Below are 27275 nucleotides of genomic sequence, written 5' to 3'. Positions count from 1 at the left end.
TGTGGAGCAAAGGCGGCATCCACAATGTACAGCCGAACAAGACATGACAATAGACAATGTCCCCACAAAGAAGGATAAATACGACTAAAAATAGTCTTGATTGCTAAAACTAAGTAGATGCGGTAATATCGCTCAAAGGAAGACATGAAACTGCTCCAGGAAAATACCAAAAAAACAGAAAACGCCAGCAAAATAAGAGCCAAGACAAGAACTAAAACACTACACACAGGGAAACTCAAAATAAGTCAGGGCGTGATGTGACAGGTAGTGACACTACACCTACTTTGAGACAATCAATCAATCAATCAATGTTTACTTATATAGCCCTAAATCACTAGTGTCTCAAAGGGCTGCACAAACAATCAAAAGACCTATATTGCTCGGTTATGGTTTAAAGTCATATCCAACAACTGCGACGACGACGTTTTACTGTCAACTGAGATTTTTTTTTTTAATGATTTCTGCTGGTGGTGTGCCTCCGGATTTTTTCAACGGAAAAAATGTGCCTTGACGCAAAAAAGATTGAAAAACACTGTGTTAAAATACTAACACATGGGGTAAAATATTAGAAACACATTTATTGCACACATGGTAGACCAGGCGACTCTTCCAGTAGTACATGTGATGCCCATCCATCCATTTCCTACCGCTTGTCCCTTCTGGGTTGTGGAAGTGCTGGAGCTGTCACGGCAAATTTCTTCTCCACTACAAAAGCCTTCCCCCCGGAAGACATTTGGCGTGACAGCCCCTCTAATGCCTGAAGGACCCAAATGAGGGCGTGATAATACCAAGTTATATGACTCTTAAAGGTTACAGCTGCAAAAATAGCTTGAAAGGTTAGCATGCTGGAATGCTAATATTTTTTCCTCACCGTTATTTTTCACCAATGACAATCAGCCAATTATAATGCTTTTAAAACAGGCAGCTGTGTGGGCTGCTTTAAGGTCCTTCCACCCTCTTTGGGGTCCTTCAGGCATTAGAGGGGCTGTCACGCCAAATGTCTTCCGGGGGGAAGGTTTTTGTAGCGGGGAAGAAATTTAGCGTGACAGAGCCGATCTCAGCTGCATTTGGGAGGAAGGCGGGGTACACCCTGGACAAGTCACCGCCTCATCGCAGGGCCAACACAGAGAGACAGACAACATTCACACTCACATTCACACACTAGGGCAAATTTTTGTGTTGCCAATCAACATATCCCCGGGTGCATGTTTTTGGCGGTGGGAGGAAGCCGGAGTACCCGGAGGGAACCCACGCAGTCATGGGAGAACATGCAAACTCCACACAGAAAGATACCGAGCCCGGGATTGAACCCAGGACTACTCAGGACCTTGGTATTGTGAGGCACATGCACTAACCCCTGTTCAGCACGGTGGAACAGCGGTTAGTGCCCTACGTGTGATGCAATAAGCATTATAAAGTTAAAGCACCAATGATTGTCATACACACACTAGGTGTGGTGAGATTAACCTTTGCATTTGACCCATCACCCTCTACCAAAGGGAGGTAAGGGGAGCAGTGAGAAGAAGCGGCGGCTGCGCCCGGGAATCATTTTGGTGATTTAACCCCCAATTCCAACCTTTGCCAACCCTTGATGCTGAGTGCCAAGCAGGGAAGTAATGGGTCACATTTTTATAGTCTTTGGTATGACTCGGGCCGGGTGTCGACTCACAAACTACCAATTTCAGGGCGGATACTCTAACCACCCAATCTCCACACTCTACATGACGAATTAAAGTTATTAAACGGGGCAGCACTGTAGTACATGTGGTCACTGGGTCTGCCTTACAACATCTAAATTTCTACACAAAACACACAACAATCCGCGACCCAATAATATACAACAATTTTTGTCAACAAAAGAGGAGAAATAAAATCCTAGAGAAAAATTTAATTTAAAACATTTGTACACACGTACAACACTTAAGACCTTAAGTATATCAGAATGTGGAAATAAATTATAGAATGGATCAAGCAAAGAAATCAATCAATGTACTAATATAATCCACTTCAAGGAACTCTTCAAACTCAAAGTGTTTACAAAGTACAAAGAAGAACCATGTTAAACATTCTGAATTGTTTTCATCCATCCATTCATTTTCTAGATAATCTTACTTATCTCACCATATGAAATATAACTTACTTCTCTCAATATTATTTATTTATTTTTATTGTTATTAATTATGGAGTATATTGTGAATAAATTGAAAACAAGAAGTGAAGAAAAGTTTTAGCAACTGCTATGTAAAGGAAAAGGGGTAGGATTAAATAAGCTGTGCTTCTTCCTACTCCTTTTTGAACATGTTGAATACGTCCAACCAACCCATTTTCTACCGCTTATTCCCTTCGGGATGGCGGGGGGCGCTAGAGCCTATCTTAGCTACAATCGGGCGGAAAGCGTATTACACCCTGGACAAGTCGCCCCATGTTGAATGCAGAACCTGGAATTGGGATTTATCATGTTATATGCATGCGTGTTCAAAATAAAAACATACTCAACTCAGCTCAACAATTGCAGGTTCTGGGTTCCTGACTTGGGTGGAGTTTGCATGTTCTCATGCTGGCGAGAATTTTCTCTAGCTGTTCCAGCTTCATCTCACAAACAAAAAACATACACGTTAGGTTAATTTGAAACTATTGCGTAGATGTGAGTTGAAAAGTTTTCTCTTGATTGTGATTGACTTGCGACTTTATGGTCTATCGCCTTAAATCAGGTGTGTCTGGCTCACATGTGACTCTAAAATTAGGTAGCCAAGTGAAAATTAATGAATAAACAATGTACTGTATATGTTTGTGTTGTATTTGTGTTTAGCACTATACATCTCTGACACTAGTGAAAACCGACCATTATCTGTGTAAAGACATATTTTTTTTCATTAAATCTTATAAGATTTTGCAGGTAAACCAACTGTTCTGTCAACAGTGAGCTGTGTGCATGATAACTTGGGTTGTTCCCCTTCCAGCTCTCGATACTGACCCAAGTGATGTGAAGGCGAGATTTAGGAGGGCCCAGGCTTTTCAGAAACTTGGACGCCTTGACCAAGCTGTTCTCGATGCTCAGAGGTGTGCCCAGCTTGAGCCCAAAAACAAAGCATTCCAGGATCTGCTCAGACAGCTGGGGACACAAATTCAGCAGAAGGTGATGTGCAACCCGTGTGTATATTTTATGACATGGGGGAAAAAAAACACACATCTATAGTTGTGCCTTTTTTCCCCACTTAATACATGTAGTCAGTAGAGCAGAACTCCACAGATGCCCGTGTGAAACAGATGTTCTCGCTACTCGTGGAAACATCTGTAAAAGATTCTGACCGACAAAAGGTAAAGTTTCTTCCCTAGAAATAATATAAAGCTAACAGAGTTGTATTTGTAAAGTTCTGCACAAATAATGTAATCATTGAATGATTTCAGGCAGCCCAGAATCTAGTGGTCTTATCTCGGGAAGATGCTGGAGCTGAGCAGATCTTCCGTAACGATGGCGTGAAGCTAATTCACAAACTTCTTCAGTCCAAGCAAGAGGATGTTGTCCTTTCTGCTCTGAGGACTCTGGTTGGCTTGTGTACAGAGCATCAGTCCAGAGTAATTCCCTGATATTTGATTTTATTTATTACAATAGTTGTTTACTCATTGTATCTATATTTATCATATTGTCTCTTTTCTCAATTTTGATATAATTAGGTTAGTGCATTATTTAGGAGAGATTTTGAGAAACAGCAATTTATCAACATGCCCACTAGATAGAACAACAGCACTGTAATTTGAAATTAGGTATTCAAAACATGAGGAAATCCAAAAACTCTCTAGCAGGGCACATTTTTTTGTGTATGGATGCATTTCTAATTTGAATTTAATGAAAGAATTGATCTCTACCCAGAAGCAGTATCCACCTTGTTCTTACATTCTTAATGCTGTCATTTTTGTCTGTATTCCTAGACTATGGCTATAGTGAATGAACTGGGGATGGAGCAACTGTGTGCAGTAATGGGATCAGGAGTCTCATCAGTTTCTCTGGCCACATGCCACGTGCTGCAGGTGATGTTTGAGGCTCTCACAGAGGGCATGAAGAGGGAGATCAGGGGAAAGGAAGAAGCCATACTTCCTGGTGAGTTTAGACGGTTGGGCTTATGTTTTCTGTCTAGAAATATTGTAAGACTCTTGGAGAACATGGCATCAATCTCCAAATTAGAAAAGTTTTAGGGAAGGTTAAATTCAGCCAAGAATCGAGCTAACAAACAAATTATTCAAATGTTTTAGGATGGCAGACGATCAATTTCCACCGTCTCCTTAAGTAGATTGTGTCTGTTGGGTCACTGTAGATCAAAATTGTTGTAATTGATGTCAACTTTGTCTTGTGCTGTCAGTGTTGGCTGATTGTATACATTTAACACAGAACCATCCAAGGAGCTTCGCTCGATGTTGCGTCACCTCCTCGAGATGTTGCCTGCATCAAATGTGTCAGGAGTTGGCAGAGACAATGCCATCAACCTTCTGGTCAAACAAGTACCTCGCAAATCCTTAAAGAACCCAGACAACTCACTCACATTGTGGGTGATAGACCAGGGTATGTCACTACTAAACACACACATTTGCTTCTCTGTACAGTTTTTGTTTAATGAGTTAACTTTAGCAAGAGATAAGAGGCATGAGTTTCTGCTCAGCAGTCTTTGAGTCTGTTGAGAGTGTTCACTTTTTTGTAGTATGTATCTTTACATCTCAATGGAAATCATTCTGCAGGACTGAAGAAGATATTGGAGGTGGCTGCAACACTGCCCGAACTCTCAAATGGGCCACCACTTACAGATAATTCCCACATGAGCTGCTCTGTCTTGCTAAACAAGCTCTATGATGATCTGAAAAGTGACAAAGAGCGGGAGAACTTCAACAAGCTGTGTGAAGACTATGTTCAGTGAGTTGGTCATCTGGGTTCCTCCAAATATTATAATTGTAGTACCTTAGCTTTTAAACTTTGACAGAGCTCTTACCTTAAAACACTTGTATCTGAAATCATCGTCTCCCCTTCCGAGGATGTTGTAGTCGTAATGATTTGTGCAGTCCTTTGAGACATTTGTGATTTGGGGCTATATAAATAAACATTGATTGATTGAAATAATAGAAATCATTTTAATCGATGCATGCTACCCTAAAACAGCACAATTTTAACATGACAGTTAAAAAGAAAAAGTAACTTTGAAAAAATAAATGTTGTATAAAAACAAAATAGAATGTACTACTAACAACTATAGTAGTTTAATGAAGTATTGTAATAATGTACACCATTTACCTTGGAAAGTGGACTCCTATGGCATTTCCTTCAGCATCTTTTCCATATTTTTAATGGAAACATGTAAGCTGATTAGATTTTATTTTGACAACCTTGGCTGGTGTTAGACTCATTTTACTTAAATCTGGTGCAGACTCGCAGTGATACGCTCAAATTGCTTCATCAACATCATTTTTTGGATTATTTTTTTTGTTCAATTGATATTATCCGCTTCTTACTAGTACTCTCCTTAACACCCACTTTCATTGTTCCCATGGTTGGGAAAACCAACTTATGTCGATCTATCGCTGTAAACTAATGATAGTGAGTAAGACCAGATGTTTTGTTTGGATTTCATGGGGTTCACTATGTCATTTGCCACCCCAACTAATGGCGGCGATGCTTGTAATTCGAATTCCTGCTTGTAAATTAAAGCATAACAATTAGCTGAGAAACACCTCTTGTGTCAAAACATTTTTAAAAAGAGTTACCACTGTATGTGTATATATTTGGGTTTTTTCTAAATGTATTTTATGACCTGCCTACAAATTGCTATTTATATCCGCTGCAGGCAAAACTTTAGGCAATCAGGCCTCGATTCCAAGCTGCGAGCCATCCACACTGTTTCTGTGCTCCTCCAAGGGCCAAGTGATGTTGGCAATCGCACCTTAGAGATGTCAGGAATGATGGACGCAGTGATATCCCTGTGCGCCTCTGACGATGTAACTCACCAGCAAGTAGCAGTGGAGGCTCTTATTCATGCGGCAGGCAAAGCCAAGAGAGCCTCATTCATCACAGCCAATGGTGTGGCACTTCTCAAGGACCTCTACAAGAAGAGTGAAAATGACAGGATACGCGTGAGAGCTCTGGTGGTAAATCAAGTTCCAAAGCAAACAGTTGGAACATGTCTAAATATGGACAAAACTAACAATGGTCTCTGGCAGGGCTTGTGCAAGCTTGGATCAGCAGGAGGGACAGATTTCAGCATGAAGCAGTTTGCCGAGGGATCGACTCTAAAGCTGTCCAAACAATGCAGGAAGTGTGTGTGACTGATTTTATCAAACATTTTATATAGTTTAGGAGAATAGTGCAGGAAAACAGCTAAACTGGTGGTGCCTCGGAATCTTGCCTTTTACTGTAGGTGGCTTTGTAATGAGTCTTTGCCCCCCAAATCCCGTCGGTGGTCTGTGGAAGGTCTCGCTTACCTCACTTTTGACGCGGATGTGAAAGAGGACTTGGTAGAAGATAAGAAAGCTCTCCAGGCTATGTTTGAACTAGCAAAGGTGGGATTTTTTTCTATTGCATGACCCAAGTACATTTTATTTTTCTCCACTAGTAGTCACACATGCACATTCTTGCTGTTTTTTGTTGTAGTCTGAGGACAAAACCGTACTTTTTGCTGTTGGTTCCACCCTTGTGAACTGCACCAACAGCTATGAGGTGGAGAAGCCTGACCCTCAGATGATGGAGCTGGCCAAGTATGCAAAGCAGCACGTTCCAGAGGAGCACCCCAAGGTAACACTCCCAATGACAATATTCCTCACACACCTCACAGGGAAAATTATAATTCTGTTTCAAAGTGTATAATGTTTAGATTTTTTGTGTAAAACCAAGCTTATGTTTTTTTTTCATGTATCAGGATGCCCCTTCCTATGTGGAGAAGAGGCTTATGAAGCTGCTGGAGGCTGGAGTGGTTTCTGCATTAGTGTGTATGGTAAAACATGAGAGCCCTGCTCTCACAGAGGCTTGTAGAGAGTGTATTGCCAGGTAGGAAGCAGCTAAGAAGTTTTCAACCCATTTTACAATTCAATCCGTCCATTCTAATCTTTTTTTGTAGGGTGTTCTTGGCTTTAGTGGAGCGACAAGAAGACAGAGGCACAGTAGTGGCACAGGGTGGAGGAAAGGTAGGTCATCACTGATTTGGGGACGCACACTTTAATATTTCAGCCTGTATTGTTTGTTTTCCCTCATAGGCTCTTATCCCACTGGCATCTGATAATACTGACGTTGGAAAAGTGAAAGCGGCACAAGCACTGGCCAAAATTACGATCACATCCAATCCAGGTTTTGCCTTCCCAGGAGAAAGGGTAAGGAAACAATGTCTATGCGCCACTTAAGTTACAAAATATTTCCTGGTTTAACCTCATTGTGTGTTGTTATTACAGATTTATGAGGTGGTGCGCCCCCTTGTCAGTCTTTTAAGTCTTTATTGCACCCAGCTGCAGAACTTTGAGGCACTCATGGCTTTGACCAACCTGGCTGGAATCAGTGAAAGACTCAGGTTAGCCACTAGGGGGCGGTGTCTCCCAGGAAATGGTCTCAAATGGTATCTTGCCAGTTACTGACTTTGAGTAGCTCACTAAAAAGGGCCAATTCATATTTTAGCTTGTCCAAGTTGACAAAAGGCAGGTAAACTTTGAAATATGTTTTTCAACATTAGAGTGCCCCATGGACATTGAAAAAAATATATATTTTAATGACTTACACTCTTTTAATCCAATGTAGTAATTCTGACTGAAACTGAACCAATTAGAGTCCGCAATTCTAAACAGCACGCTTGGAGTGGTTTAGTCTCTTTTAGTAGCCGATACTACTATATAGTGATAGTTGTAATTAATTTAGCCACTTCTTGCTTGAAAATGCTTAGTTTAGGTCAAAAATGTTGTATAATATGCTTTCTAAAAAATTTACGTTGTGGTGAAGACCGACATTTGAAGCGCCATGTAGCTAAGGATGACTGTACACTCTGGACTTCTCACCAGTCAATCACAGGGCACATTTAAACAACCAACCACTCATGCTTACATTAACACCTCTTAGTCACTTTCATTTTGTAAAAGAAGCTCTGGGATTATTTGTATTTGGAAGCCTTTTTTAAAGTAATTTACTATAATAGACTTCTCTTCTTCTACTGATTTAAATATAACTGACTTTTTTCTGTAAGAATAGTGTACGTACATCACGCCAAAAATTATTAGTAGATATGTCCCCGATCTCTGTTATGGGATCAGATCATGGTAAATATTTGCTTTTTTTATACTGATCTTTACCGAAGCCGTCTGTGTTTACTTGGCTAAAGATTGTAGTCACGTGAAAGATTCCTTCAAAAAAGATGCACGCTCAGAGAGACACAGTCATATTTTCAGATACCTTGTTAAACACATGCATGAGTTGTATGAATTTCAAGATGTCTTGTTAAACGCTGTCCCCAATTTGAGCACAAGCCATAATGAACATGTCATCTAGCCACAGTGCAAAGGTGCTTATAAGATACATATGTTTCTTCCATGTAGCATTATCACTGGAGGACTACAGGAAACAAAAAGACCAAGCGTGCTACACGCATGACACAATAAGTTAACTGCTAACTGGTGGTCGACTCAGAAGTCAATATTATTGATACTTAGTATTGTATCGTTATATAAACGATTCTAAAGTGATTATATCGATATTTTTCTTTTTGTTGTTCCTATCATCACACTTTTTTTTTAACGTTTTTTATTGTTTACAAAGTCAGGGAGTAATTCTCAGGGTACAGGAAGACTTGAAGGCAAAACCCAAAATGTTTAAATGCCAGTCAAAACAAGTTTTTGCTTTTGTTTAGTTATTGTGTACTAGCCATTTTATTTTGTTAAAATATTGTCTGAAACATTGAATAGCACACATTTAATACATCATCTGGTATACAACAATACTAGAAAATGTTTAATTTAATAAGATACGCTTCATAAAAATGTTTATTGTCATTACTTTTGTTGCTTACCATAAAACATTTTCAGTTTTACAATCTATTGTCAAAGCATCGGATTGGGACTTGAAATCAGATCAGGTCTGAGGCCCAAAAAATCGGATCGGTCGGTATCTTGGGGAAAAAATGTTGATTAGGACATCTTTACTTATTAGTTAAGGATTTAAGAGTTGATGTTTATGTTTATTTATGTTTTGCTCTGACAGACAAAAAATCATAAAAGAAAAGGCTGTTCCAAAAATTGAAGGCTACATGTTTGAGGAGCACGAACTGGTCCGAGCATCTGCCACGGAGTGCATGTGCAACCTCATCCTGAGCACAGAGGTTAGACGTTCAATAGCAGCACTTATGTGACACAGATTGTGCTGTAAAGTTGAATTGCTCTTAGGTGCAGAAGCTGTACCTTGCCACTGGAAATGATCGCCTCAAACTGCTTGTGCTTTACTGTGGCGAGGAAGACGAAAGGCTGAGAAAAGCCGCTGCGGGAACACTGGCCATGCTGACTGCTGAGCAGCCCAGTGTTTGTTCTCGCATCCCAGAAATGGTAAGCTGTGATGGCCACGTCCCTCAACCCCTCCATCATGTTGCACACAACCTCACTACAAAGTTCCTCTCTTTTCCACAGACGACCCATTGGCTGGAGATACTGCAGGCACTCCTGCTCAGTGAAATAACGGACTTGCGACATCGCGCAGTGGTCATCGTCTATAACATGATGCAGGCCGATAAGGTTCTGACAGAGACGCTCATTGAGAGTGAAGTCTTGGAAATTCTTTCCGTTTTGGCAAAAGGAGGAGAGGGCACACCAGAGCCAGTCTCCAAGATAGCTCAAAGCTGCCTTGATAAAGCGATGGAGTACGGCATCATCATGAGCAGAGTCGGAAAGGAATAGCCAGAGGGAACTTAAATTGTTAAATCTTGAAACACATGCGGTGTACATTTTTATAAATCTTTGCAGCGTGCCTGAACGCTTAAACCATTTCAACTTTTTTTAAATCTGAATTTCATCTTGAAATTTAATTATGGATTACATCCAAAAATGGCGCAAATTAGATAATTAGTGATTTACAGTCGTTCCTCGTTAATCGCTTTTAAATGTTTTCCGAACATCCATCAATCTTCTTCAGCTTATCCAAGTTGGAGTCGCGTGGGGGGGATGGTGCAACCTAAGCAGAGAAGCCCAGACTTTGTTCGTCCAACTTGTACCGGGGAATTCTGAGGCGTACCCAGGCCAGTTGGAAGTCATAGCCCCCTCAACATGTTCTGGGTCTTCTCTGTGGCTTCCTACTGGTCAGAGGGTTTAGAGCACAACTTACTGACAGCAATGTGGACCAAGCTCGGACAATAATCACACATGGAGTGGACCGCCACAATCAGGCAGTCGGAAACCCCATTCTCTCTGAGCACTCCCCAGAGGACCTCCCAGTAGACACGGTTCAATGCCTTCTCCAAAACTGTTTGGGCAAACTCCTGTGCACCTTCAAGCTTCCTGCCGAGAGCATAGAGCTGGGCCACAGTTCCAAACATGACCGCAAATTTCGATTTAGGAATCATTAATTGTAAATCTAATATTTTCATAGTAGGTTGAAACCTCAAATAACGTTTTTCAACATCATGCGAGCTCCACAAGACATGAAATAACACTTAAACTTTTTTAATCCAATATAATGACGCTGCTTGAGACTGAGCCTATCAGTGGACACAATACTGATTGATTTGGTCTTATATCCTGGCTAATACTATTATAACATTATTATTTTTTAGTTCACTTAGAAATTGTTATGCTTGGAAATGCTTAATTCAGGCCAAACATTTTGTAGAATATGCTTTAAAAAAAAATGCAATTCCCAAAAAGACCGCAGTGTGGTGAGGGACGACTGTTTATGGAAACAAAACCATATTCTTTGTTTAAAACTTTTATACCTGCCTCATTTTGATTTTCTAACGAATGTATTTATCACAATTACTGTATCTGAATAATACATGTCCATCCATCCATCCATTTTCTACCGCTTATTCCCTTTCGGGGTCGCGGGGGGCGCTGGCGCCTATCTCAGCTATAATCGGGCGGAAGGCGGGGTACACCCTGGACAAGTCGCCACCTCATCGCAGGGCCAACACAGATAGACAGACAACATTCACACTCACATTCACACACTAGGGCCAATTTAGTGTTGCCAATCAACCTATCCCCAGGTGCATGTCTTTGGAAGTGGGAGGAAGCCGGAGTACCCGGAGGGAACCCACGCATTCACGGGGAGAACATGCAAACTCCACACAGAAAGATCCCGAGCCTGGATTTGAACCCAGGACTGCAGGACCTTTGTATTGTGAGGCAGACGCACTAACCCCTCTGCCAATAATATATGTGTGTAATGTATTTAAATGCACTTGTAATCACATTCCCCTTTTTATTGGACATCATTTTTTGTTAATGCATTTTGTCACAAAATATTTCATATAAATGCTAAACTGCGTGCTTACCCCTTAATTGCTCATCTACATTGACACTTTGTGTGTTTTGAGTACACTATTAAAGAGTGGAGTGCATTGCACTAAAGTGCAGTTTGTTGTTATTCTACGCATGCGCAATAATGTAAGTATTACTCCGGTGCCATGCGCTGGTTCGGATTCGGCTTTAACGCCTTTGGACAGCTGCATCATGTGCGTGAAAGTGTCAGTTACGGCAACATTGTAAAGGAAGTCAAAGTGATCGATCCAGCAGAGCTGAAATGTCATTTGGACGGAAGCTGCTGCAGACAAATAAGTAGAGTCCGAGCAAGCTGGAGTGGATTAGCATGCCTGCACTTGGATGGTGAGTCGAACATGAGATTCGTCACTTGTTTAAATATGACAACTCTGTAGCTGAGTCATGTATCTTCGTGTTTGTCAGGCGACGGAGGCTTGTGCCTGGCAGGGTTTAATGCGGGGGGTGATACTTTTTTGGCGCGGAGCCGCGGGTGCGAGGACGCCGCCATCGGAGAGTCTTTTTTGATCCTCGCTTTTCCTGACAGAGTGGAGTCATGGGACTTGAATAACAACCAGAAGACGCCAACATGGAGCATGAAAACAAAAACGTCACCTGTGGACGCTGGTAGTTTTCTACACAACTTGTAGTCTTTACACAACTGAAAACTTAACATTAAGACGACAGCCATGAAATCAGAATGCAAACAAAAACACTTCCGGTGTTTTGAGAGAACAAGTGCTAGTGTCACGCCAAATTTCTTCCCCCCTACAAAAACTTTCCCCCCGGAAGACATTTGGCGTGACAGCCCCTCTAATGCCTGAAGGACCCCAATGAGGGTGTGACAATACCAAGTTATATGACTCTAATGGGTTACAGCTGCAAAATTAGCGAAGCAAAAATAGCTTGAAAGGTTTGCATGCTGGAATGCTAATATTTTTTCCTCACCGTTATTTTTCACCAATGACAATCAGCCAATTTTAATGCTTTTAAAACAGGCAGCTGTGTGGGCTGCTTTAAAGTCCTTCCACCCTCATTGGCGTCCTTCAGGCATTAGAGGGGCTGTCACGCCAAATGTCTTCTGGGGGGGAAGGTTTTTAGTGTGACACTAACATAAAAATGTCTATGGCACAACCCGGAGACATTGCCAAGCCAAATCCCCCCCCCCACCACCATTTACTTCCGGGGTATGATTAATACAGACGTTTTGTTAATGCTATATTATAAAAATATAACGCTATATTGTAAAAATACAGACGTTTTGTTAACGCTATATTATAAAAAATAAAATGAAAAAAACAATTTACAAACACAAGCTATGGGATGACGCATTTACTTCCGGGGTCACGTTTCCTCTTACGTCATCCCATAGCTTGTGTTTGTAAATCATTTTTGACATTTTTTTTTTATATTTTTATAATATAGCATTAACTAAACGTCTGTATTAATCATGACCCCGGAAGTAAATGGGGTGGGGGGGGGGGCTTTTGTAGGGGGAAGAAATTTGGCGTGACAACAGTAAGTAGATGCAGCATTGGCTGTTGTGACGCGAGAAATTCGGCCGCCATCTTGAAGTGGTGATAAGGGTTGGCGAGCAGCTTAAACTGACCGTTGACAGGTAGAAAACAAAGCTGCCGTGCTGGTGTTCAGCGTTTTCCTGCTAAAATGAGCTGACTGTTGAAAATAAGAATCAGGGGATTACTTTTCACAAGTAAGATTTAACCTTAACGTACTATTGGTTGTATTTTTTGAAAAGAATATTACGACAGAGTTGAGACGGAGCAAAGATCTCCAAGAGTACTGAATATAAATAAATAAATAAAAATATTAAAAAAAATAAAATATATATATATATATATAAATATAAAAGTGACGTGCTGTGAGGTTCATGGCTGGTGAAGCACTGACGTAATCACGGTCAGATTTATAAACATATGAACCCTCTAGAGTATCTTATTCACCATTTGATTGGCAGCAGTTAACATGTTATGTTTAAAAGCTCATACCAGCATTCTTCCCTGCTTGGCACTCAGCATCAAGGGTTGGAATTGGGGGTTAAATCACCAAAAATTATTCCTGGCCGCTGCTGCTCACTGCTCCCCTCACCTCCCAGGGCGTGAACAAGGGGATGGGTCAAATGCAGAAGACAAATTTCACCACACCTAGAGTGTGTGTGACAATCATTGGTACTTTAACTTAATGTAGCAGGTACTTTAGCTAGTATAGTATAGTATAAATAAATTACACTTATCATTATTAGCGATAATACTGCTAACATTAACAATATAAAATAATCACATGTATGTACAAAATAACAAACACGACAGTACACAGTGTGACAGGTGTAACCGCACTCCAGCGGCCGTGTTCATTCACTGTCTTTACTGTAGCATAAAAAATGCAGATGGCCTTAAAACGCCACAATACTCAGTCACCAATTTTAAGTACCCAAAATAAAGACTAGACATAAATATAAATTCAATCGGATCAGAAACATTGGAGGAAACGGGATTAAAACCCGATGCTAACCGGCCATAGAAAATACATGGGTACGGCTAGTAGCTACTACTAGCAAACAAATTCACTTACCAACTCGGCTTAATATCTCAACATCGACACACTCTTTCGTCGCAACTCAGTCCTGATGGTTGGCACCTATAAGTTTACAATTAGTTGTAAAATGTTGGACGGTTGTTTTTACAATATGCAGGCAAACGACAACTTTAAAACATACCGGCTTCAAATGTCCACAGGCCCAGCCGAGTAGTGCAAGAATGATCTCTGGGATCACTAGCGCCCTCTACCACCAGGAGGCCAGAGAACAGGTGCCTCACATTGTACGTGTTTCGCAGCCGTTTTATGATTGCCCAGCACAAGAAATACATTGCACACATACAGCTGTTGACAAAATACACTGTACATTATATACCTCAGCTAACTAAACTATGAAAATGTATAATATAATTCATACAGCAATATGGTCTCACTGCACAGCAGCCAGCAGTTAGCCGAGTCATTGCGCAATCCACGGGGAGGCTCAACTGGCTGTGACTCACCATAAGTAATTCGCAGTATTTGAACGGCAAATGTGAAAATTAAGCGATTTTGAATAAAAAAAATAATTTAAAACTGGTGAAGTTAAATGGAAAATAACTTTATAGTATAATCACTAGATACATACATACATTTTTTTTTTCCTTTTTCAATTTTATTCTTTCCATGATGGCTGGGGAGGACATGCCTCACCTGCCGCCCCTGACTGCACGTCACTGAAATATATATATATATATATATATATATATATATATATATTTGTCTGCAAACCTATGGTGGCATCATTCCTTCAGTGTGCATATTGTATATAGTTCTCTGCAAACCTATGAAATGTTCTATTTTGTCTTCATTATGTGTGGGTTTTTTAACCCATCTTCATGTAAATTAATTCACATCCTATGTTAACCCATTAAAAAAAAGAATAACATTGTTGCAATAATAAGATCATGTAAATAAGAAAAACAAGCAGCACCACCATCTTCTCTTATCACTTTCCTGATTTCCAGGTATGCCACTGAATCTGCCATTGACCCATGGTGGTTACATTGCCACCAAGCCTCCTTTCTACCACCCTTTATCCCCTCTCCTGAAGGCCACCAGGCTGGCACTGGGTGCAGAGCACACCATCCTGCTCAGCGCCGGTGGAGCGGTGTACACCTGGGGATTGGGCAGGTAGATCCCACATGTTTCAATGATGAGTAATCTGGAGAAGACCTTAATCATTTTCTGTGCTACTTAACAGTCATGGCCAGCTTGGGCATGGGGGCCTCTCGTCTGAAGAAGAACCCCGGGTAGTGGAGGCCCTTTGGGGCATGACTATGAGCTGTGTGGCCACAGGAGGCTGGCACACTGTTTGCATCAGTGGTAACAGAAACACTTAATTAACGATGTCAGCTCAGTTTACGCTTCATAAATGGTTTGAAATATATGTGTTTAACAGATGGGGGTGACCTGTATGTGTGGGGCTGGAACGAGAGTGGACAGCTTGGACTACCCTCGCAAGCTGTGAGGCAGACTCGGCAGCATCTGAATAATCAACAATTAGCAGGTTGAACTTTATTTTTAAACTGGTTTTTACTCATATTTCAGTAATAATTTTATTTGAGGATGTTAGATCTACTCTAAGGCATCATTAAGTGTGAAAATAGTACAAAGTAAGGAGCTTTATATGTATTCAATTCAAAAGCAAACTGTTCAAACCTTGTAATAGGAAAATAAAAATAAAAAAAATCTCACAGAAGCATTTACTCTACTCTCAAAATCTCAAATGTAGTCCGAATAAACATTAGCTCATGCTTCTATATTTGCTCTTATTTGTTTTTTGTACTTACAATCTTGCTCACGTGAAGATTGTTGTTGTACTTCAAACCTATATGATTTTGACAATAGAATGGTATAGAATAGTGGTAGCTAAAAATAGCACTGAGCGTTACGCACTTGTCATTGGATTACTGTAAAACACGAGTTACAATACAGGAAGAAACTTTAACCAAAGTATCCAAATGTCATGAGGTTTGATATCAGTCTATTTATGTTTTTCAACTGACAGGAACTTCTTCATGTCAAGAGCTGCCGACTGAAGAGAATGACAAAGAAGTGTTTATATCCATCCAGGCATTCCCAGCTCTTTTGGACATTACTCCATCCTGTGAGGTGACGTCTGTTGATTGTGGCTCCCGGCACACGGCAGCAGTAACATGTAAGACAGCTACACTTGTCCTAATTATTAAAATGTTGATTTTTCCCAAACTTGTCCACTCTTAGTTTTTTTTAGCAAGAAAATGTAGCTATTCTTAGTAAATGTTCTTCATGCTGGTTAAAGTCTAATTCAAATGACAATGTTCATTTAGTATTGGCAAACAAAATAACTTAAGAGCACAGGTCACTCCCAAGGGTTTAAAATATGTTAAATTATACTTACCGTTTTTATTTTTCTATTTCCAAAGTTCAATAAAATTCACATGTTGCTACATGCTTAAACAGTAATCTGATTTGGCAGCTATCGGGTGTCTACAGATATATTAAAGGGGTCCTACAATGCAAAAATCATCTTTTCCTACCACTCAGTACCAAAAATTTTAAATAAAACCATGGAGCCATGGTGGAGAATGTTAGAAATGTTTTTTTATAAATATTTAATTATTTTAAACTTGCTCCAAACAAGCTGTTCGGAGTTTTGATACTTTAGTGACAAACGCCTCTGCAGGTTTCTCGATGGGCTTTAATTATGTTTTGAAAACTTCTTCAGCCAGCCACTTCTGCTGAAATGTGTAGTTTTCGGACACGTATTCATTTTCGCTCTTTCGCCAAAGTATAAGCATGTTCGCAAGATATAGCATTTAGTGATCTGACTTTGTGCATCGGCCGTTAACAATATCCAATTAAAGGGTTCCCACCTGTCAAATAATCACTCTGTCCTTCCAATCAAAAATATTAAATGCTTATTTAATCAAAATAAATTATGAACATATTTTTCATCAACTGCATAGGCTTGTGTAACTGAGGCCAGACAATTATGGGGAATACTAACAATTGGGTTGCCCCCAAATATGGCGAAACACAAATGTTCTTACCTTTCAAATAAAGAAGTACAGTATCTCTGGAGTTCACAGGTGTGGGCTGGACAAAAAAAGTTTGCATTCGCCCTGTGAATTTTAAGGGTGCAACGATTACTTGACATTGTCAACAGTAAAATTTGTGGCCGAAAAGTCGTGACATTATCATTCGTGTTTTTCCGGTGGACGCGAGAGTCAGCACCGCCACTCTCAAAAACATTGCCAGTGAAAACATTTAAAGTATGAGAATATTTGCTTGAATACCTTGCTTGTTTTGCAAAGAGGACCTTGTTTTTTTATGGCAGTACATCTAATACGCGAGCATTTAAAGCAGAGACATGATGTCGGACGTCTGGAGGGAGGATGAGGTCTCAACCTCGGTAAGAGTATGAGAGTGTAACTTGCTGCCTAGCTAACAAGTGTGAGACAAAGTTGTGTGAAAAATAACTTTAATTTTAGCCAAAGTCAGCCAGCTAAACTTTATCTACATCAATTCAAGCAGGGTCAAGTTGCAATGTAATAAAAAATAAATAAACGGCACAATAAACGCAATAAGCGCGCACACACACACGGGCATTAAGCACCAATGCGGTGGTATCATGAGATTAAATATACAATCTTATAGATAGCTAACATGTTAAGAATTAATCAAAGATGCAATTCGATACATTGAGTAATTACTGTGCTAAAACTGCCATAACTTGATCAGTAAACATACCAGTGTGCAGCTTTTTAAACATCACAAATGTTTTTTTCTTTGTGAGGAAGTTAGATCTGTTTTTTTTTTTTATTATTTAAATTGTTCTTTTTGTTTTTTTTATACATAAGGTTTTGTTGTGGGGGTTTTTAACATTTGGCTTTTCCTTTCTTTTAAATGTACAACATTTTATTAGTCATTTTAATATTTGTAACAGCTGAATGAGCAGCACAGTCACAGCGTAAATACATATTTATTAATGAATTAGTAAGCTGCATTTAAAAGAAGATGGAAAAATTTGAGCTATTAAATATGTGTACACTTTATAATCGGACGAGTTAAGGAGTTGTTAAGATAGTCGACAACAAGTCGACTATCAAATTAGTCGTAAGTTGCGACCCTTCCTGTGATTGAGCGGCCAAAAGATGGAGTTGGACATTTGATAGGCACAGAAAAATGGACTCGTTTAGGTGATTGGCTGCTACACACAGACCATCAGCACAGACAGCTTCTTTTTCAGGGGAGGCTCAGTTAGGTAGTATGCAGGCTACTTTACACAACTGCTCTCTCTGTGTCTGACTCCAGTACTGCACATTACTGCCAATGCCTTTATTTCACCCTAAAATTAAATTCAGGTTTGTCGCTTTTCAGAAAACATTAAAGGCTTCAGCCCTGGTTGCCACCCCCTAACGCCGCCCCTGATATTTAGCAGTTCTTCTCATTAGTTGGTTGCGAGTAGTGAGGCATTCTGTGTATTCTGTCCCGCCTGCATGTAACAAAGATTGTGGATGATTGACAAGAGGCTGTACTCCAGTTGATTTAATTACGCTGTCAAATAAACAGGCTCAGGTGCTCAGAGCGATACACGGAGTGCGACTTATTATTTGTCTTCCGTTGCGTGACTTCTTCCCGGAAATGATAAACACTGGTGGTCCACCAAGCTAAGATGGCTGTTATGCAGCAAGCAGCACGCAAACTCGGAGTACGCAAGGGTCATAGATCTTCCTGCAAAAAGCAGACACAATCCAAAAATCTAACTATGCAATGGATTACACCGATATTTTATCGAAAAAAGATTGTCAAGTGATATTTAGGATTATTTGTTGGAGTTTCCAGACTTATCAAACTATGTAGAATATATTTACACTATTCATATATTATATATATAATATATGTTATATATTATTTATTATTATTATTGTGAGCGAACTGTGGTGCTGAATTTCCCCCAGGGATCAATAAAGTACTTTCTATTCTATTCTATCCTATCTATCTATGTTGTGCTCCAGATATCATTCTACGTGACAAAACAGATGAAAACTTGGAAAAGCATGGAGGTCTGTGACTTTTTTGTGTGGCTGGGTCAAGAAAATTGTTATCCAGATTGTCTAAATATGCATCGGTAAAGGTTGCATTTCATGATTTATCTCTGTCTAAAGTTATGTTTTTTGTTGGTGCGGTTGCACATTCCATTTACCAGTTTGCGTGTTTTTTACCCTCATTATCAAAATATAACTTTAGATGTGAACACTGCATACGTGCTGAAAGCTTTATTAACTAGTTTAGGTTGTGCTCACATTTGCTCTTTTATTTAGACTTGCTGGGTAAAATCTGTTTTAAGAAAAATACACATATTAAAGAAATACTTAAATGGGGAAATACTGAATGTTAAAAGTATATCAAACAAACCTTTAACAAAGTGATTACTGCAAACTCGTGCATTTTTGACGCTGCTCCCTTTGAGTGGAGTGCAGGCCGTTTTTCTCGTCGTTTCCTAAAATCTTGCACTCTTCTGCCCTTCTTTATTACGTCTCGAGGAACTCTGAGGAAACGTTTATCCTTTTAGCGATTTGAACTGTCGTACAGCCCAAAACAACACAAGCATAGAGCATTTTTCTTTGAGAAAGGCTAAAAAGTACTTAGTACTCATTTAAACAGACACTGGCTTGACAACCACACATATTTGATGAGCCGGGCGTGAGGTCATGTAAATCCAAGCAATTTGGCTATCGGCCCAGGCCAACAATTGTATGACATTTTTTAATGCCTCAGTACATTATATTTAATGATTTTTTAAATGCCATTTAGGCCTTCATTACCGCAAATTCTATTTAATGACAGAATGCTTTTTAATGACCCACGTAAAACCTGATTCAGTTTTAATCCCTAGTTGTTTAACATTTTTCCTCAAAATCCTATTGAGGAGCAAACTGTCACGTACATGCACACGCATGCTAAAATCCTACGCTGTTGCCATTTCTAATAAAAAGTAACATATATATCTAACTAGACTCGATATGAAAGTGCTAAAAACAACAACATGACTGACTCAGTGGAGACGCACTTGAAGGTGGCTTGGCCTGCCGGGCTTCGGTACGTGGAGATTGCTCACAAAACAGCGCATTGAGAAGAGACTGTCAGAAAGCGGCTTGAAGATAAACAAAATCGATGCAAACATTTTAGTTTTATGTAGACCGAAAGGTATTGTTTTAAATGTAGAAAGCAAATCATAACATGACCGTTTAAATGTGATTACCTTGTTTGATTTTAATTGCTGGCAAAAGTGCAATATGGATTACTTCCAGATCCAACCTTGTTGAACAGCTAGAGAGGGGTAAGACCAAGTCTGAAAACAAATTGCAGACCAACACAGTAATAAACACCTTTAAATAAACAACGTTTTTGTTCTGTTATTTCACTACCAAGATTTGGGTTTGTGTTTTAAAAGTTTTCTTGGTCAACATAACTGAAGCTTTTATTACCTTTGTTTTTTTCCTAATTTTTTTTAGCCACTGGTGACCTCTACACATGGGGCTGGGGTGAGTTTGACTGACTCTGAACATAGTGACAGAAAAATGTACTTTTACTTAAAGTACATATTTCTTGTTTTTCTTAGGCGAATATGGTCAGCTCGGATATGAGACGTCCTGTTCAGATGAGCCGCGGCGTGTGGACTACTTCAGGGACAAACAGATGCGTGTTGTTGACGTGACGTGCGGAGGGTGGAACACTTTTGCTGCTATCGCCAAGGAGGAAGTGGATGACTGATACAGTTAATAAACATGGACTTTGCCTTTTGAGCTCATGGTTCAAATCTTTTCAGAGTCGAACTCAGCATTTTGTAATTTATATGGAACAAAAAACTGGGAAAATTGTGTATTTTGTTAAACTTTTTTATGGAAATATAAAGAACATTTTTTTTCAAAAATCACTGGCCTGGTGATTAACATTTAACAGCAGATAAGTCAATAAAATACATATATAATTTAAGGCAACTATCAGGTTTGTATGACTAATTAAACAATGGAATAAGTGGATGATCCTTTTCAGTTGTCGAGTGAAGGTCTTCACAGCACAATTTTGAAGGAACTGTGGAGAAATGGGTTGAAATAAATTCTAAAGTCGTGTTTAATAAAACATACTTGATTAGGGATGGGTATCGAAACACGGTTATGAGCATCAAACATACCCTGGTAAGTCCTTTTCTGCGCATTCCCTATGGTCCGTTTTGCTGCAATTATGGCAATTTGTTGTGGATTTTTCTTACATTAATGTATTGTCATTTAATTTCTGAACCAACTTTAATGTCAAACATAAGACTTTTTTTAACCCAAAAAATGGATAGCTTCCACTTTGTGTGTACTGTTTTGATAGTACCAAGTGAGATTGGTACGTCCAACCAAAGATTATAAAAATGGGACTCATTACCTCCCTGTTTGGCACTCAGCATCAAGGGTTGGAATTGGGGTTAAATCACCAAAATGCTTCCCGAGCGCGGCCACCGCTGCTGCTTACTGCTCCCCTCGCCTCCCAGGGGGTGGAACAAGGGGAGGGGTCTAATACAGAAGTTAATTTCACCACAACTAGTGTGTGTGTGTGTGACTATCAGTGGTACTTTAATTTTGATTCAATTATCAGATAAAATGAAAATGATACCCATCCCTACTTTTGAATAGCTTTATGCTCACCTGACAAAATCCGGGGACCTGGAAATAACATGCTGAAACTCTGAAAGGTTCACGGTTCCATCCTTGTCGATGTCGGACTCGTCAAGAATCTTAACATGCAGAAGAAAAAGCAGGATTTGAGGGTCGTGATTCACTGTGTTGCAGTGCAAAGCTCACTCACATTGGTGATGAGCTGCCTCATTTCTTCCGAGGTTAATCTTGTGTCATCCGTCTCTCCCGTCAAGCAGTTAACCAGTTTCTCCAGATCCCCACAGTCAAGAGTTCCGTCATCATCAAAATCTTAAAGATAGGAATGTTGCAGGGATATAACTTTTACTTTGGCTGTAATAGATGTGTGTGCGTGTTGTTGTTTTTTGCAAACAATGCTTACCAAATATACGGAATGCGTAATGAGACTTAATTTCCAGTGTAGCAGAGTCACTAAAGGCACTCAAAAGATCTAAAAAATCCTCAAAGGTAAGGCTCCCATCTTTCAGTTCTGATGTGGAGAAGACATGGCAGATTCTTGTTCCGAAAGGGTTGGACTGGGACAAGAGGTAGAAAGGACAGTGCAGTTAATCAATACCCAAGGCACTATATAGAGGAGTCCCTTTTTGATTGGTTGAATCGAGTGAAACTTTTATTGGTAGATTGCACAGAACAGTACAGTACATATTCCGTACAATTGACCACTAAATGGTAACACCCGAATAAGTTTTTCAACTTGTTTAAGTCGGGGTCCACGTAAATCAATTCATGGTACAAATATATACTATCAGCATAGTACAGTCATCTCACAAGTTAATCATCAGAATAGGGCTGGGCGATATATCAATGTACACGATATATCGCCGATTGCTCTCTGTGCAATATAGAAAATGACTATCGTGATATTCGAGTATTCGTTCTCACGCAGTTGCTTTTAGCTCCGGGCATTACACTACAGGCTCTTCTCGCTCTTTCCTGTGTCTCCTTCTCACAAACAAGCAGGCGCACATTCTTTCACACGTCACATACTGTCACGACATACGTCACATGCGTATACGCTCTCGCGGAGCAGAGAGGTAGCAAACTGGGTAACGTTAGCTTTGATGCTAGCAGAGCTGTGCGAGTAGTAATACAACAAAAAGAAATGGCGAATGAAGGAAGAAGTAATTCCCAAGAAGAACTGCAGAGGGTCCATCGTCTGGCGGTGGTTTGGCTTCAAGTGAGAATATGTTGAACAGACAACCGTAATTTGTCAAGTGTCGGCCAAAAGCGTTGCTATAAAAAGTAGCATCACTGCTAATATGTAGCATCATTTTAAAAGTCACTTGTTAGAGAATGAAGAGAATTTCATAACTTCCGTAGTAACCTACCACATATCGCAGGACGAATACTATTTGATTTCCTATTATACAGCTCATTTATATTTGACAATTAAAATGTCTCCGACAATCTTGCACTTTCTGTTTTGGAAATGACATGAATGTTTGTGCCACTGCTTAATAACTGTTTAATAAATACAGTTTCTCTACTGCTCGCTAGTGTTACCATATCTGAGTTATTGTGCAGAAATATGGGGAAATAACTACAAATGTGCGCTACATTCGTTAACTGTGTTACAAAAAAAAGATCAATTAGTTGGCCATAGAGAACATACAAACCCTTTATTTATTGAGTCAAAGATATCAAAGCTCGATGACTTGATAAAATTGCAAACAGCTAAAATGATGTACAAAGCAAATTATAACCTGCTACCAAAGAATGTACAACAATTCTTCTCAACTAAAGAGGAGAAATATAACCTTAGAGGAAAATCTAACTTAAAACATTTGTATGCCCGTACAACACTTAAAACCTTTAGCATATCAGTATGTGGAATTAAATTATGGAATGGATTAATGAGTAAAGAAGTAAAAAAATTGTACTGATATGATCCAGTTTAAGAGGCTGTTCAAATTAATAGTGCTTACAAAGTACAAAGAAGAAGAATTATGAGAAACACTTTCAACCTTATTGAAAATAAGATATTCTTCATCTCAGTATGTTGGTAATGACTGAATTAATCAATTACATGTTACAGAACTGTTGTATTACTCATTCACGGATGTCATTTTACTATTTTGCTGTAAAAAGAGTCAGTAAATGAATGTATATATTGGTGGGCCCTCTGACGTGGGAAAGGGGGAGGATTAAATAAGCTTTGCTTCTTCCTACTCCTTTTCGGACATGATGTGATATGAATTGTCTGATGTATTGTGTTGTAAATGTGCTCATGTTCAAAATAAACTAAGAAAAGAAAAAAAGAAAAAAGTTTTGATCAATTGACTTAATTCTGATTTCCTTCTCTGCATGAAAGTTTAAAAGTAGCATATATTATTACAGTATGAACAAGAATATTTTAATGTAGACACATAGAATCATCATACTGCTGTAAGGCTGGGCGATATATCGATATATACGATATATCGCAAGTTTGTCTCCGTGCGATATAGAAAATGACTATATCGTAATATTCGAGTATACGTTCTCACGCAGGTCTTTTAGCTGCGGGCGTACACTTTAGGCTCTCCTCGCTCTTTCCTGTGTCTCCTTCTCGCAGACAAGCAGGCGCACATTCTTACATACGCCACACGTCACATACACGCCCTCGTAGAGCAGAGACGTAGCGGCATGGTTAATGTTAGCTGCTAACATAGCCGTACGAGAGAAAGATGCTGCGGACCAATAAAAACAGCAAGGTTTCCATCGTCTGGCGGTGGTTCGGCTTCAAGTGGGAATATGTCGAACAGACAACCGTAATTCGTTTTGTGTTTGGGGGGTGGAAAGCGTTGCTATAAAAAGTAGCATTACTGCTAATATGTAGCATCATTTGAAAAGTCACTCGCTAGAAAATGAAGAGAATTTCATAACCTTAGTAACATACCACATAGTGAAGGACAAATACTATTTGATTTCCTATTATGCAGCTCATTTTTCACGGTCTAGCTCCATCCTATCTTGCCGATTGTATTGTACCATATGTCCCGGCAAGAAATCTGCGTTCAAAGGACTCCGGCTTATTAGTGATTCCCAAAGCCCAAAAAAAGTCTGCGGGCTATAGAGCGTTTTCATTTCGGGCTCCAGTACTCTGGTGATGCCACCTCTGTAGAAGCATTTAAGTCTCACCTTAAAACTCATTTGTATACTCTAGCCTTTAAATAGACTCCCTTTTTAGACCAGTTGATCTGCCGTTTCTTTTCTTTTTCTTCTATGTCCCACCCTCCCTTGTGGAGGTGGTCCGGTCCGATCCGGTGGCCATGTACTGCTTGCCTGTGTATCGGCTGGGGACATCTCTGCGCTGCTGATCCGCCTCCGCTTGGGATGGTTTCCTGCTGGCTCCGCTGTGAACGGGACTCTCGCTGCAGTGTTGGATCCGCTTTGGACTGGACTCTCGCGACTGTGTTGGATCCATTATGGATTGAACTTTCACAGTATCATGTTGGACCCGCTCGACGTCCATTGCTTTCCTCCTCTCCAAGGTTCTCATAGTCATCATTGTCACCGACGTCCCACTGGGTGTGAGTTGTCCTTGCCCTTATGTGGGCCTACGGAGGATGTCGTAGTGGTTTGTGCAGCCCTTTGAGACACTAGTGATTTAGGGCTATATAAGTAAACATTGATTGATTGATTGATTTTTATTTGACACTTAAAATGTCTCTGACAATCTTGCAGTTTATGTTTTGGAAATGACTTGAATGTTTGTGCCATTGCTTTATAACTTTAATAAATACACTTTTGGTCAATTCAATCAATCAATCAATCAATGTTTACTTATATAGCCCTAAATCACTAGTGTCTCAAAGGGCTGCACAAACCACCATGACATCCTCGGTAGGCCCACATAAGGGCAAGGAAAACTCACACCCAGTGGGACATCGGTGACAATAATGACCCAGTGGGACGTCGGTGACAATGATGACTATGAGAACCTTAGAGAGGAGGAAAGCAATGGATGTCGAGCGGGTCTAACATGATACTGTGAAAGTTCAATCCACAATGGATCCAACACAGTCGCGAGAGTCCAGTCCAAAGCGGATCCAACACAGCAGCGAGAGTCCCGTTCACAGCGGAGCCAGCAGGAAACCATCCCAAGCGGAGGCGGACCAGCATCGCAGAGATGTCCCCAGCCGATACACAGGCAAGCAGTACATGGCCACCGGATCGGACCGGACCCCCTCCACAAGAGAGAGTGGGACATAGAAGAAAAAGAAAAGAAACGGCAGATCAACTGGTCTAAAAAGGGAGTCTATTTAAAGGCTAGAGTATACAAATGAGTTTTAAGGTGAGACTTAAATGCTTCTACTGAGGTGGCATCGCGAACTGTTACCGGGAGGGCATTCCAGAGTACTGGAGCCCGAACGGAAAACGCTCTATAGCCCGCAGACTTGTTTTGGGCTTTGGGAATCACTAACAAGCCGGAGTCCTTTGAACGCAGATTTCTTGCCGGGACATATGGTACAATACAATCGGCAAGATAGGATGGAGCTAGACCGTGTAGTATTTTATACGTAAGTAGTAAAACCTTAAAGTCACATCTTAAGTGCACAGGAAGCCATGACTTAGTTGTGATTTCCCTCTCTGCATGAAAGTTTAAAAGTAGCATATATTATTGCAGTATGAACAACAATGTTTTAATGTAGACACATAGAATCATCATAATGCTGTGATTATATGTATCAAGTGTTAATTCAAGTCCAAGTCAAAATATCGAGATATATATCGTATATCGCGATATGGCCTAAAAAATATCGCGATATTAAAAAAAGGCCATATCTCCCAGCCCTACATCAGAGTATATACATTGAATTATGCACATTATTTACAATATCCTTATCACCTTTAGTTCTGGAAGGGTGAGAATCTTCTCCATGGGCACCCTGGCGTTTGGAACACCTTGCTCTTCTTTCTTGAGCAGCTCAGTGAAGCGTTTATGCGCCCTATAACAAAGCCATCATCTTGTGTTACATAAACACAGCCAAAGGACCTTAGTAGGATGAACGTTTACTCACAGAAGAATTTCTTGTTTTGTTAAAAATGTCAGCTCCTAGAAGCAGAAGTATAAAGGTCACCATGAAGAAACACGGACTGTTTGATACTTGCAAGCGTTCTAATAGCGTTTAAACTGAAGTTTGACATGACAGGCAATGTTGTTAACAATTAATGCTCTCATTAGCAGCTAAGCCAACATAGCTAGCACCGCCGTGTGGGGCATTTAGCGTTCTATATATTTTTTTTAATTTCAATTCGGTCACTTACTTGGTATTCTGAGAGCAAATCTTTCCCAAGTTGACTCGCCGTTGTTCCCATCTTGTCGTGTCCGACGATTAACTTTAAAGACGCCTGTAGTTTTTCCAAAATAGTCAACTGGTGTCCCACTTCCGGTGTGTCGTTAACCCTTTCGTGCTTCTAAACACGCAGTTTATTTATCGGTGAATATCTTGTTGGTGGCTAATAAAGTGTGACCTTAACATGAATATGCTGTGACAATAAATGGGGGTATTATGTTGTGACATCTAAGCGAGTCAA

At 40.0% G+C, this 27275-nt stretch overlaps 3 protein-coding genes across 3 annotated transcripts in view; 2 read left to right on the top strand and 1 right to left on the bottom strand.

Moving 5' to 3' along the window:
- The window catches only part of unc45a (unc-45 myosin chaperone A), a 12541-nt gene extending 976 nt beyond the window's left edge, over window positions 1-11565 (top strand). The window contains exons 3-19 of the mRNA XM_061917545.1: window positions 2961-3136; window positions 3229-3318; window positions 3409-3576; window positions 3931-4099; window positions 4388-4558; window positions 4732-4903; window positions 5829-6129; window positions 6202-6296; window positions 6399-6540; window positions 6632-6772; window positions 6897-7024; window positions 7095-7161; window positions 7231-7344; window positions 7423-7538; window positions 9212-9329; window positions 9394-9549; window positions 9631-11565. Coding sequence (XP_061773529.1) covers window positions 2961-3136; window positions 3229-3318; window positions 3409-3576; window positions 3931-4099; window positions 4388-4558; window positions 4732-4903; window positions 5829-6129; window positions 6202-6296; window positions 6399-6540; window positions 6632-6772; window positions 6897-7024; window positions 7095-7161; window positions 7231-7344; window positions 7423-7538; window positions 9212-9329; window positions 9394-9549; window positions 9631-9897 — 2591 coding nt within the window. The 3' untranslated portion in view covers window positions 9898-11565. The remainder of the gene's footprint in view (window positions 1-2960; window positions 3137-3228; window positions 3319-3408; window positions 3577-3930; window positions 4100-4387; window positions 4559-4731; window positions 4904-5828; window positions 6130-6201; window positions 6297-6398; window positions 6541-6631; window positions 6773-6896; window positions 7025-7094; window positions 7162-7230; window positions 7345-7422; window positions 7539-9211; window positions 9330-9393; window positions 9550-9630) is intronic.
- Window positions 11565-21150, top strand: LOC133563424 (RCC1 domain-containing protein 1-like). The gene is made up of 8 exons (XM_061917546.1): window positions 11565-11820; window positions 11899-12099; window positions 15033-15198; window positions 15269-15390; window positions 15467-15574; window positions 16076-16225; window positions 20568-20597; window positions 20675-21150. Exons 1-8 carry the CDS (start codon window positions 11622-11624, stop codon window positions 20824-20826), a joined length of 1128 nt encoding a protein of 375 aa, XP_061773530.1. The 5' UTR covers window positions 11565-11621; the 3' UTR covers window positions 20827-21150.
- Window positions 20938-27275, bottom strand: LOC133563425 (calcium and integrin-binding protein 1-like). Its single transcript, XM_061917547.1, has 7 exons — window positions 27006-27275; window positions 26759-26793; window positions 26587-26686; window positions 22117-22270; window positions 21907-22025; window positions 21747-21835; window positions 20938-21147 (listed from the first exon to the last, which is right to left on the bottom strand). Exons 1-7 carry the CDS (start codon window positions 27054-27056, stop codon window positions 21126-21128), a joined length of 570 nt encoding a protein of 189 aa, XP_061773531.1. The 5' UTR covers window positions 27057-27275; the 3' UTR covers window positions 20938-21125.

Source organism: Nerophis ophidion, linkage group LG12 (assembly GCF_033978795.1).
Source record: "Nerophis ophidion isolate RoL-2023_Sa linkage group LG12, RoL_Noph_v1.0, whole genome shotgun sequence".
In the NCBI taxonomy this organism is placed as follows: domain Eukaryota; kingdom Metazoa; phylum Chordata; class Actinopteri; order Syngnathiformes; family Syngnathidae; genus Nerophis; species Nerophis ophidion.
Note: the sequence above shows the minus strand (reverse complement) of the source record. Positions and strands in the feature narration are given on the sequence as shown.

Bases quoted from the DNA above. Each gene is read 5' to 3' on its own strand.
- LOC133563425 (XM_061917547.1), bottom strand. From the start codon at position 27,056: ATGGGAACAACGGCGAGTCAACTTGGGAAAGATTTGCTCTCAGAATAC. The intron at 26,687-26,758 runs GTGAGTAAACGT...GCTTTGTTATAG, and splicing joins ACAAAACAAGAAATTCTTCT to GGCGCATAAACGCTTCACTG. The intron at 21,836-21,906 runs GTGAGTGAGCTT...CTGCATGTTAAG, and splicing joins TGAGGCAGCTCATCACCAAT to ATTCTTGACGAGTCCGACAT.
- LOC133563424 (XM_061917546.1), top strand. From the start codon at position 11,622: ATGCGCTGGTTCGGATTCGGCTTTAACGCCTTTGGACAGCTGCATCAT. The intron at 15,391-15,466 runs GTAACAGAAACA...TGTGTTTAACAG, and splicing joins GCACACTGTTTGCATCAGTG to ATGGGGGTGACCTGTATGTG. The intron at 15,575-16,075 runs GTTGAACTTTAT...TTCAACTGACAG, and splicing joins GAATAATCAACAATTAGCAG to GAACTTCTTCATGTCAAGAG.